Source organism: Atta cephalotes, assembly GCF_000143395.1.
Source record: "Atta cephalotes unplaced genomic scaffold scaffold00002, whole genome shotgun sequence".
Lineage (NCBI taxonomy): Eukaryota > Metazoa > Arthropoda > Insecta > Hymenoptera > Formicidae > Atta > Atta cephalotes.
This window is the reverse complement of record NW_012130066.1, coordinates 12,583,542-12,596,006: the sequence shown is the minus strand read 5'-3', so window position 1 is coordinate 12,596,006 and position 12,465 is coordinate 12,583,542. Positions and strand designations below refer to the sequence as shown.

Here is a 12,465-nt window from a genome sequence, read left to right as displayed (position 1 = left end):
TATAATAATAATATTATTACTACTATACGTACTATATTATATAGTAATAATATATATATATATATTATATATATATATATATATATATATATATATATATATATATATATATATATATATATATATATTCGAAAAATTGCGAACGAGTAAGCAGTACATATCTCCGCCGACAAAGGGTCGCAACGGAGAACATTTTCTTGTAAACAAGAATCATTTAAGAAAAAAGGATCGGAGGAAAAGTTCTGCGGTATTTTTAGCTCAAAATTTTATATACAATATCTTCGTTAAAAATGATCAGAATTTAAAAAAAAGGTTTTAAAGTTTGAAATCTCTCCTTTCGAATGATTACTATATATTTTATGATATTTTTTGAATTTATATGTGTTTGTAATTTTTACATATAGAAAACTACGCTGAAAAAAATGAAAAATTTTCTTTGCACTTTGTAAGTCTGTAGCTTATCCAAAAAAAATTTGAGTAAATTTTCAACTATTTACCGTGAAAGCCTATAAAATTATTTTTTTAAAAATGTTCCTATGATTTTTTGTTCCTGAGTTACTCGAATTAAGTATTAAAGCTGAAACATTACTTTTATATTACTCTATCGAATAATATAATTATCAATTTAAAAAATAGAATATATATAAATTTGAACTAAAAATATGACATTTTTTTGTAACCATTGCGCAATAATTATAAGAACAGTGTCATTTTTGGCTTAAATGTATATATAATTTAATCGATAAAATCGATAAAAGAAGTCTATACTGATCGAAGCTAGATTTTTAAATAATTCCATGTGAATTATATATGTATATATAATATATACTATGTATTCGTATATATTGTGTATACTATAATCTTGACTGATGACACAACTTCGTCGCGTTTTATTACAAGCGTTACTTAATAATCTCTTAAGAGCATTCTACAATGCGTTGCAAACACTCGTTGCCAGTTGAAACGTTGATCGTGACAATCAATTAGAAGTGTTAATGGTATTATTTATGCTTCTGATTGGTTGTCGCGATGAACATTTCAACTGGCAATGGTTGTTTGCAATGCATAGAATGCTCTTTAGATGACGACTATCTTATTTCGATACTCTGAAAATCGGAACGTATGCATCGTCACGGAATTTCTTTAACTCAAGTTGGGCGCCAGGCACGAGTGTGCCACTTTTCTATACTTATTTCGGTAATTATTCTCAACATCTCTCAATTGCGACGGACAATTGCTCAATCCCGAAATGGGCAGAGATGATGGGTTTCGAAACGGGAATAAATCGGAAGGCGAAAGAGAGAAAATATAAGAATTACATATTAATTAATAATAAGAGAATAACAATCGTATATTTGATATCGCAGCTCTACAGTAAACGAATGATCACATGGGATACTCTATACGCGATAATAAAATGGTTATTCGTATTTCTGATGTAGTATGAGCTCACTAAAATCGAAAATTATTGCATGACAAAATAATACTAATGACACGGACATACTATTATTACGAGAATCGTTACAAATCATTCATCAATCATACTAATAGCGAATTCGGTCACTTGCATTACACTAGATCAGTGTATACACTGCATACTAAAAGTAAGCTTTGAAATTAGTAAAGTTAAATGTAAAAGTATATAAATATTTTTAACGATTAACTATCTACTAATGATATATTGTTATTTAACAAAATATATGTGTATCATTTCATCGTAAAAGTTGATTATATTGTATCACTGCAGATAATTTATATAAAACTTGAGATAGTTTATATAAAACAGCTTTTAATATGCATTGATCCAGTGTGAGTGATCGAATTCACCATAATACTACAGTACATCGACCTTTCTATGGAACCTCGTATAAATGATTTTCAAGATTTTATACAGAATTATCTGATGACCCGAGTGGTCCCGTCGACTTAGAAGGAAGAAAATCACGATTCGAAACTGCGGCGAAATAAAATGGCGGTCTAATGTATAATTATACAAAAAACGAATTACACGACAATAAAGTCGTGGTAAGACATCGGCGAGTATTACGCGAAAATGCGATACACTAAACGTGGCGATCGGCATGCGGCAATAAGATTATTCGTTATAAACAATAGATTTTTATACGGATCAGCCTTTCGGCTCGAATTCAACACGTGTAGAGCTGCGATGTCAAATATACGATTGTTATTCTCTTATTATTAATTAATATGTAATTCTTATATTTTCTCTCTTTCGCCTTCCGATTTATTCCCGTTTCGAAACCCATCATCTCTGCCCATTTCGGGACTGAGCAATCGTCCGTCGCAATTGAGAGATGTTGAGAATAATTACCGAAATAAGTATAGAAAAGTGGCACACTCGTGCCTGGCGCCCAACTTGAGTTAAAGAAATTCCGTGACGATGCATACGTTCCGATTCACGTCCCGATTTGGGGATCGGCGGTCTTCCAATATTTTAATGCTTGTCTCACCGTCAGATACTCCTCAATTCTTCCGATTATCGGTAATTGCTCCGCTTTCTTTTTCTCAATAGGGGCATAAATTTTATACATACACCAATTCTTATAGGACTTTAGGCTATTCTTGAAATAGTTGCGCATATAAGTGGCAAGTTATGAATACTCGCAATGAAAAATTCCTAGAACAGTATTCTTGACAATCGTGCAACATTTGTGTGTACGATGCAATGAATGGATCGTATCGTTTTAAGGGAAATGTATACGTTTCACATTTTGATGAAAATCAAAAACGAGTTTGAGACAAAAATAAAAATAGATGGATTTAAACGATATTATAATAAATGCGCCGATTATGGATTATGCTGTAGAAAATGTGGAAATCCCAGAAAGAAGAAGACAATAAATATTATACTTGTCTCATTAATAATAAAATTTTATGACAACTATTTGTCAAAAAATTTGACAAAAAATTTGAAACATTTTTATTACATTTGGATTTTCAGAAATTATATAATATGTTGCATTTCCAATTTTAGAAAATATTTATTTCTAAGAATGAGAAAAATATATTAAAAATAACAAGTAATATTTTCCTGCTAATTTTAACCTACACATTAAACACAATAATACATTTTTTGTTGGCATAAAAATGGTCTTATATATATATGCTAACAAAAAATTATTAAAAAATTTTAATTAATAAAACATTTTTGTGTATACATACATTTTTTTCTTTAAGTTCTATTTTAATATAAAAAAATATGAAGTACTATCTTTTTGTACACATATGTCGTATTTTTGAATGATATTTATAGAAAGTACATATATTTTTCGACGTTGCCAAACGTAAATCAGCGCAACCGAAAACGTATACGTTTCAATTATTATTTATTAATGTTCAAGAATACATATTAGAAACGTATATAGATTTTTATCATTCGAACTGTGTGCACTCATAATATTGCGAATGAGTTCAAGAATAGACTTCCTGGACGTTTTCTTCTTACGAGAAGCAAGTCCATCTCATGGCGAACCATATATGAAAATGTAGATCTTGTTCGATTTCTGCAATCTGTTATCAGGTTATGCAGTAGACTCTGTTCGGTTTCACCAATTTGCTGACATAGCATGTTATCAGGCTTTGTAATAAATATTTTTGACAACCCTTTGCTGACATTGTCTGATAATTACAAATTCTGTGTACAATTTGTTGCTTTTCTGCAATCAGACTCTGCTCAAAATCTGTCTCTTAAATTCAGATTTGTCTATCTGGGAGCCAAATAATGGGATGTACAAATTCACATTGAATTATTTAAGCATTAAAGGTCCAACTTCGACCGTTATGAGCCTTTAATTCCTATTTTCTAATTGATTAAGATAAAATATTTATTTAATATTTTTGATTGAATATGAATCTTCATAAATATCTGAAATATTTTTTACGTGCAATTCATGTAAATAAGTTTCTAACCGACAATTGATTTTAGTGCAATCGATATAGTCTTAGAATCAGTAGTTTTGGCACTAGATCTGACTTTCATTAAGATTTAAAATCTATAAAATCTATTACAAAATATGTAAGCTGTATCATCATTATATAGCATCTATTTTTCACGGGCTGGATCAACTTTTCAAATGTATATTTTTAGGTCATCACATCACTTTTTATTTTTAATCATATAATCATATAAAAACTATAATTATAGATATTAAGTAAATATATTATTAAATATGAAGCAAAATCGTATATCTATACAATATATAAATGATATAGATTCGTAAAACAACAATTTGTAATGTAAAAATCGATTCAATCGATCGATCAATTTATTCGTAACAAGTATAATACAAAAAATTGTCAAAATCATAAAATTTAATATATCACTTTTATCTTTGCAACGACACAACTATTTTTTTATACACAGATGTGATTTTAACTCATTGAGTTGAAGATGTAAATAAAATAAAAATGATTCCAAATTGAAATTAAAAGATTATTTTAAATTACAATCTGCCGATAGTAAACGGAGATAATATTCTAACTAAAATAACATAGGGGACAAAACTTTTTAGCTCACATTCATATATATTGTTATACATTCTCTATCTATTAGGATATGTACATAAACATTTTGTTTACAGACTTTTCACTTCGATGGATATGTCTTAGAAATATGGAATCAGTTTATATTTGCAGGTGCAAATCTATCAATTGTTACATCTATAGTCAAATTCATTGCACAAAAGTTAAAGAAACATAATTTAGATATTATTTTAGCAGTACCATCCAGAGGGTACGTGATACTTTTCGAAATGCATATAATATTATATATTACATAAATTTAATCTTTTTTATTCTTATTCGTATTTTCTTTTAGTGCACAAGTTAAATTATTTTCAAAGCAAGAGTTTGATGAATTAGCGTCATATGTAAACGCCTTTTTGCTTATGACCTATGATTATTCGAATATTCAAAGACCAGGTCCAAATAGTCCTCTCAATTGGACCAGATAATGTGTTGAACTTTTAGCTCCAGAGAAAAATAATCATAGACGATCTCAAATTTTATTAGGTATTAATTTCTATGGTTACAATTATACACCTGAGGGTGGCAGGACAATTCTCGCCTCTGAATATTTGAATATATTAAAGTCATTTAAAGGAAAAATTCAATGGGATAACAGCAGCAAAGAGCATTTCTTTGAACCGAAGTAATATATTTTATTATTGTAACCTATCTGTTCTTTCTATTTCTTTTTTCCATTCTTTCTGTCTCTCAATTCCTTTCCTTTATTTATACCTGTGCTTTTTTTTCTTTTTTCTATCTGTTCTTATTTTAAGTTTCTTTGTCTTGATTCTCTCAATTCCTTTCCTACTTACTTTCCTTTTTCTTTTCTTATCTATTGCTTTCACATCTTTTCTACTTTTTTTACTCTTTTTTTTTAAATCTCTTTTCATCTTATTTTTCTCTTCCTTTTTTTCTCTTTCACTTTCTTATCCTTTTTTTTCTCTTTTTCTTTCTTATCTTATTTGTAATTGATATGAAAAATATTTAAAAAATTGTTTTTTTTAATATTATGTTTACAAATTGATGCATTTATTTTAGATTAGCTACAGGTAATGGTTATGTTTTCTACTCTACGTTATATTCAATTAAGGTTCGATTAGAACTTGCTAATGAATTGGGTAGGGTACAGGAATTTCGATTTGGGAATTAGGCCAGGGATTGAATTATTTTTATGACTTACTATCAATTGTTACATAATTTTCTATTTATGTAATAATTTTCTATTTATGTAATAAAAATTTTGTAATACTTACATATAAGATGCATGTATAAGAGATAACAAAAAAATATATTTCACAAGCATATATAAAATTTATATAGTAAAAAATTATAATATATTTATCCTGTCTACAATTTTAATGTACATGTATATCTTCATAATTCATTGTACTATTATTATCATTATATGTATTATTTGATTTACGACCTTTGAATGTCATCATGATCTGTGGTCCTTTCAAAATGTGATACATTAATGCCCAGCTTATCTTCATTGGTAATAAGCTATAATAAATAATAATATAAATAACTTTCACATATATATATGTATATACATCTTATGCAAGGTGAAGAAAAAATATGGAAACTCTGAAAAATCTCAAAAAATATAAGTTTTACAGAAAAGTGTTTCAAATAAAAGTTGTAGGATTTAAAAAGATCTATTCAAGTCTCATTAATTTGATCCTGGCTGATGTCGTTGAGGTCAAGTCAAAATCACCTTGAATTTTTTAAATGGAATACCCTATTTTTTTATTGCATATTCTTATAATCCTTCTCGTATCTTTTCAAAGCACTATAATTTTATTCATTTTAGGTCAGCCGTTCAAAGTTATTGAGTATTTTACAGCAAGAAGTAATAGACACCCGAAGACAAGGTCGGAATGATCCAGCCAACTAAGGCAAGATGATTTAGTTGGCGCAGCCAACTAAGCTCTTAGATCATCCTTCGATCTTTCTTTAGCTGAATTATATAATATTAATTCTCAGTTGTTTTCACGGCTGCTCATTAGTAGTTGCTTTTAAAATGCTGCATCTTACTAAACGAATATCTCTTTTGATGATGACAGGGAAGATAGACTAAGGTATATACAATGATACTAAGCAGCTTTTCAATGCAACATTTCAGAATGAAGATACAAGTATCTCGAAATCTATTCACAAAACTATCAGATGTTTCGAAGAAATTGGTGGTGTTACAAATCTTTTGTGGAGAATCTACATATTTCCACTCGCAGAACAAAAACATCAAATAGATCAGAAGTCGGTGTGTAAAATATTAAAACAGAATAAGTTCCATCTATATAAAATTCTAGTGCAAGAGCTAAATGAAGATTTTGATCGACGTCTAGAGTTTTGTGAATTAATGATGGAAAAATAGATGCAGAACCTGATTTTGTTTACAACATTGTTTTTCAGACGAAGTAACGTTTTACGATAATGCCAATCGACATAATTGTAGATTTTGGTTATTTCGGATATAAATCCTCATTGGGCACTGGAATTTCATATTCAATATCAGCAGAAAGTAAATGTTTAAGCAGCATCTTAAATATAATAATACTTTGATAGGTCCTTTGTTGAAGGGAATTTAAATGCAATATACGGAGGATATGTTGAGAAACCAAATAGTTCCTGCGATAAGGGTCACAGTTGATGAAAATATTGAGAAACACTTGGTTCCAATGCTGCTGCGCCACATTATGGAAGAAATGTCCATTACTATTTAAACGAAGTCTTCGTTGAACGATGATTAGGGAGGAGAGGTTCAATTGAGTGGCCAGTTCAATCGCCAGACCTCTCACCTCTCGATTATTTTCTATGGGGCTGAAAAGTAAAGTAAAATTTATATGACGAAAGTAAAGTTTATACGACAAAACCACAAAATGTACATGATTTATGTCGAATCCTTGATGAAGTTGCGTTCATTCCCAGGAATTACATCAGGAACGCTGTTTCAGGATTTTACAATCGAATAGCACACTGTCAAACTGTGAATGGTAAATATTTTGAAAATTTATTATAAATTTTTATTATCAATTTAAAGAGAATTTAAATAGATCATTCTCCGACCTTGCCTTAATTGGCTGGATCATTTTCCGACCTTGCCTTAGTTGATTGGCTCATTCTCCGACCTTAGTTGGCTGGATCGTCCTCCGATTTTGCTTTAGTTGAACGGATCAGCCTTCGATCTTGCCTTAATTGGCTGGATCATATTCCGACCTTGTCTTTGGGTGTCTATTACTTCTTACTGTAAAATATTCAATAACTTTGAAATGTCTGACACAAAATGAATAAAATTGTGCTTTGGAAAAGATATTGAGAAGGATTATAAGAATATGCAATAAAAAATAAGGTGTTCCAATTAAAAAATTCAAGCTGACTTTGACTTGATCTCAACAACGTCAGCCAGCGTCAAACTGATGAGACTATTGAATAGACTATTGAATAGACCTTTTTAAATCCTACAATTTTTATTTAAAACATTTTTCTATAAAACTTATTTTTTTGAGATTTTTCAGGGTTTCCATACTTTTTCCTCATCCTGTATACTAATACATACGTATGTACATTTATTCATAAATATTGTATATGAATGATATATATTATATAAATAAAGCATAATTAATATATGAGTATATATATATATATACATGTATCTATCATATATCTATATATATATATAATGTTTTTATTAATGAACTTACCCTTTAAACGGCAATAAGTATCTTAGAATATTAGGTAATATTATCAATTTTTCGTTTGCTAAAATACCCGCGATTACTTCTTCAGCAACATATTCCGGTTCAAGCATTGGTATCAATCTGTTTGAAGATTATTTATTATAAAGTATCGTATGTATAAATAATTGAATAATTGTCTTTCCACTAATTTTTTTATAACATATAATATTTTCACGAACCTAGGTTTCACTCCGTTGAACATTCCCGTATTAATGAGGTAGGGACAAACTAAAGTCATATGAATTCCTTCGTAGCCATGCATCTTAAAATACAATAATAATAATAAAATACAGTGATAATAAAATAATAATTAGTAATGTATGGGGGGAGGGAGAAGGTGATAAGAACGATGATAAATTATTTACTTTATTCGATAATTGTGGTCTACATACTTTGAGTTCGGTGAAAAGACTCTCATGACATCCAATGGCGGCGAATTTTGTCGCAGAATAATCTGTACACTTGTAAATTCCTAAAAGTCCAGCAACACTCGCTATTGTCACAATGTGACCATGATTATTTTTTATCATATCTTTCAAAAATGATTTTGTAATCTGTAAAATAATGCTGATAAAATATAAAAATCGGAAGTAGTATGACAACTTTTGCAAAAAACTTAAAAAATATAAATTTCTTTAAGTACTCACCCAATAATGTGACAAAATATTCACTTTAAAAGTTTGTTCAATTTCGCAATCGGGCAATTCCATGAAAGTCTTCCCGTATACATATCCAGCATTATTTACTAACAGACTTACCTATAGAAACATTTATTTAATAAATTTTATTACTTTCCCTGATTAAGTATTTAAAAACCTACCTAAATAGCTAAATGCAGTGCATCTTACATATTGTTGAAAATCATTGCAGCAATTTCGATATTCAGGACTAAGACATCATTATGTCTGTCTTTTTAAACTTTCCAGATAACATTTATGTTGACATCTTTTAGACATAAGACGTCTAAAAGATGTCTTTTAGATATCTTATGTTATCTGAGTTATAATAATTCTAATTTTAATTCTAATAATAAATTGATGATAAATTGATGACAATATATTAGTCAATCAATTAATTCATTAAAGCCTAATATAACCGTGATAACGCCAATTTGAATACGTGATTCATAGCATAAGCGAAAAACAAATTTTTTTCGTTTTGCAAAATTGATTGTTCAAACAATAATTGTTTAAACAAATTATTTAAAAATGCCCTTTTTTTTAACTAAAAATTTAACTAAAAATGCTATTTGATTCTACATTCGAAAACAAGAAACTTTTATTTTTGATATTTTTTCGATTTGGTGCTTTGTTTATGCAAAAAATTGTTATAAACGGTTTGCAGTTGGCTTCTGCCCATGTTCTGAGTATTGCATATTGTTTTTTGATTTTCCGGTTTTAACTCGTCTTTCCTCTTATTTTGAGGTGGCTTATATCCATGAGTCTTCTCGCCTCTTACTGAACTCGGGGTGCTTTTTTAGACTCATGGTAAAAAAGCACTCGTATTGTCAATTTGTCATCCGTCTAATTAATAGCATATTTACAGTAAATCGAAGATAGTAATTTGAAGGCAATTACCAACTTATCATCAATGTGTTATCCGTGGCCAATAACATGTTTATAGCAACATGATGGTATAATTTATGTAAATTATAAATGTTATATGCTAGTAATATATTAACAAAATGTACTGCGTCAGTTTGTGCTATACATTATAAATATTTCATAATAACACCGACGATATTTAAGAGCTAATAGAGAATAATAAATTTACTAATGCTTTCGAAACTACTAATGCTTTTATGAGTATTTTTTTTGAAGATATCAGAAAGTTTGCGGGTTATCGCAGTGACTTTATCCACTATTAATACTTCGTGAACCTTATTATTGATTTTATTAGGGTGAAGAGCGCACTGACACTAAGCTGCTCTTCCGGAGAATTCCCTTTATATAGACACTGTTGAGGAGGACAAGGATATGGACAGGAAAGGGAGGAGAGGCACTTTCTTGGCTTGTCAGGAGAGCAGTCTTCCTACTTATAACCTGAATCTCTGTTCAAATCAAATTGTCTGAATGTTTCTGTATTTCTAGAACCTCTTTATACTTTCTTGGAAAATATGACATCGTTATAGCTATAATAGTTAGCCGTTTTAAATTAATTTGATATCCTGTCTCAACGCTGCCAATGCTGATTGTGGGATTTCTGCTTGACATTTTGTTGATGTTGTTCCTTTATACGCATATTGACTATTTTTCCGGTTTCATCGATGTATATTTTCCCATAAAAGCAGGATATTTTGTATTTGTACTGTAAAACTAAGTGGAGGTCTTCAATCTTTAGATTTCTCAGGATTTGTTCGATTTTCCTTGGAGGCTTGAAAATGGTTCAAATATTATGTTTATTCAAAAAATCCTGCTGATTCGATCAGTTATTCCTTTTATATATGGGAGAATAGAAAAGCTTCTGTATAATATGTCTGTAATTTATTTCTACATATTGTAACATAATACGTTGCACTTCGAATTGTGATCTGCAAAGACAGAGGTTATTCACTTGATTATTCAAGAGAAGAAAATTAACATTTCTCAATTAAAAAGTAGGGATATGCTCTGTCGAACGCAGTAATCATCTCCAACATGTGCGGATTGGAATATTGTTCATGAAAATTATATGTATTATATGGTATTATATGGTATTAATGATAATGGTTTAAAGTAAACTGAAATTTTCAAGAAATTTGTTATCAACAAGTAATGTAAAATTATAATGAATATATTTTATGTATTGCGCTTCAAGTACCGCGCTGTGTATGCTCTCATTGCCCGCTAATTAATATTTATTATTGTTAGAAACGCTTTTGTTTAATTCTTCCTGTGGTTCTTGTATGTTTGAGTTCTTTGCCCTGCTCCTATGTTTAATCATTCTGTTCACATTTTTCTCATTGTATCCGTTCTGTTGTTTCGAGTAGTTGAATTCTGTCTATAAATTCTTTATCAGAGATAGTCAATGCTCTATTCCCAAGTAAGTGAGTTGCCAACTGCTTTTATGCTGATTGGTGCTGTGACTTGACATGTAGGTATAATTCATCAGTGTATACTTAAGCTTCCTGTATACTTAATGGCCCAAGGAACTGTCAACCTTTTTTGTGACAAGAACATCGAGGAAGCCATTCTCTTCTATATCTATGGTGAATCGGATATTAGGATGTTAGTTGTTGAAAAAGTAAGATGATTAACACATCAGAAATTTTAATTTAATTAAAGAAAGGACTCCACAAATTTAAAATAATAAAAGCTATGGGAGTTAATGTGCAGTTATTGCGAATATCTTATAATTATTTAATTTATTCTATCCTTGATGTAGTGTATGTTATTCTATCCTTCGATGAACGAATACAATAGAATTAATGTTTCGACGTCATTTTCGAAAGCCAAAACTTACAACGTAGCAGTAATCCCCCCTTAATTTATATATTCACTTATATTCACTCAATTTATATATCTGTATATTCACCGCAAACTAATCCAACGCAAAATCATAGTATCATTCATCATATCGCTTAAACCACCCCAACAAAGGCTTAGAAGCCTACCGTGAAGTGCGGAGACCAAACGTACCAGGAGTACCTTGAGACTTCTTGGAATTGGAGTCCACCCAGCCGAGAACGCATTGCCTCTACCACTTTTGTCACCATCGGTTTCGCCGACTCTACTTGTTATCCAAAACGCTATCTCCTCCTTTTTCTTCACCTTCCCCTCGAACTTCTTCACTTCCTCTTCGATCTCCGTCATTCGCGTTTTCGGACGCTCTGATGGAGCGAATCTTCCCTGACACCCCACCTCCAACTTCTGATTCTTCCATTCAATCTCCAACTTCTGATTCTTCCATCCCTTCATCATTGTTCGACTGACTCGACTTCGAGCATAAAGTTCCTGGAAGTTTCCAACTCCTCCATCACGAAACGAATTCCTCATTCCCGATGATTCATTTGAGTCCTTAATTAACTAATTTTTACGTGCAACACAATCTCTCTCACCAGATGCCTACATAATGATTATTTTGACGATTATTTTCCCGATTATTTTGACCCACAAGAAATTCGAAATGCCATAACCAGCCATCTCATGTTCACATCCCAATATTCCTCCCGCGATCATCCGTTCCTTATCTCATTCGTGTAAATTTCTTTTATAATTTC

At 30.2% G+C, this 12,465-nt stretch overlaps 2 protein-coding genes across 2 annotated transcripts in view; one reads left to right on the top strand and one right to left on the bottom strand.

Annotated features, from left to right (window-relative positions):
- LOC105623947 (chitinase domain-containing protein 1-like) overlaps nt 1-5,724 on the top strand; it is a 48,328-nt gene extending 42,604 nt beyond the window's left edge. Inside the window, 4 exon segments of the mRNA XM_012205320.1 lie at nt 4,602-4,753; nt 4,838-5,170; nt 5,566-5,647; nt 5,650-5,724. Of these exon segments, the coding sequence (XP_012060710.1) occupies nt 4,602-4,753; nt 4,838-5,170; nt 5,566-5,647; nt 5,650-5,724 (642 nt within the window).
- A 158-nt stretch (nt 5,725-5,882) lies between these two features.
- LOC105623936 (short-chain dehydrogenase/reductase family 16C member 6-like) lies at nt 5,883-12,241 on the bottom strand. Its single transcript, XM_012205309.1, has 6 exons — nt 11,885-12,241; nt 8,915-9,025; nt 8,660-8,821; nt 8,447-8,529; nt 8,232-8,348; nt 5,883-6,030 (listed from the first exon to the last, which is right to left on the bottom strand). The coding sequence occupies exons 1-6, from the start codon at nt 12,239-12,241 to the stop codon at nt 5,883-5,885; spliced, it is 978 nt and encodes a 325-aa protein (XP_012060699.1).
- Nucleotides 12,242-12,465: the final 224 nt, after the last annotated feature.

Coding starts and splice junctions, on each gene's coding strand:
- LOC105623936 (XM_012205309.1), bottom strand. CDS start 12,241: ATGAGGAATTCGTTTCGTGATGGAGGAGTTGGAAACTTCCAGGAACTT. Junction 9,026..11,884: donor GAAGTCTCAAGGTACTCCTG/GTACGTTTGGTC, acceptor ATGTTTCTATAG/GTAAGTCTGTTAGTAAATAA. Junction 8,822..8,914: donor ATATTTTGTCACATTATTGG/GTGAGTACTTAA, acceptor ATTATTTTACAG/ATTACAAAATCATTTTTGAA.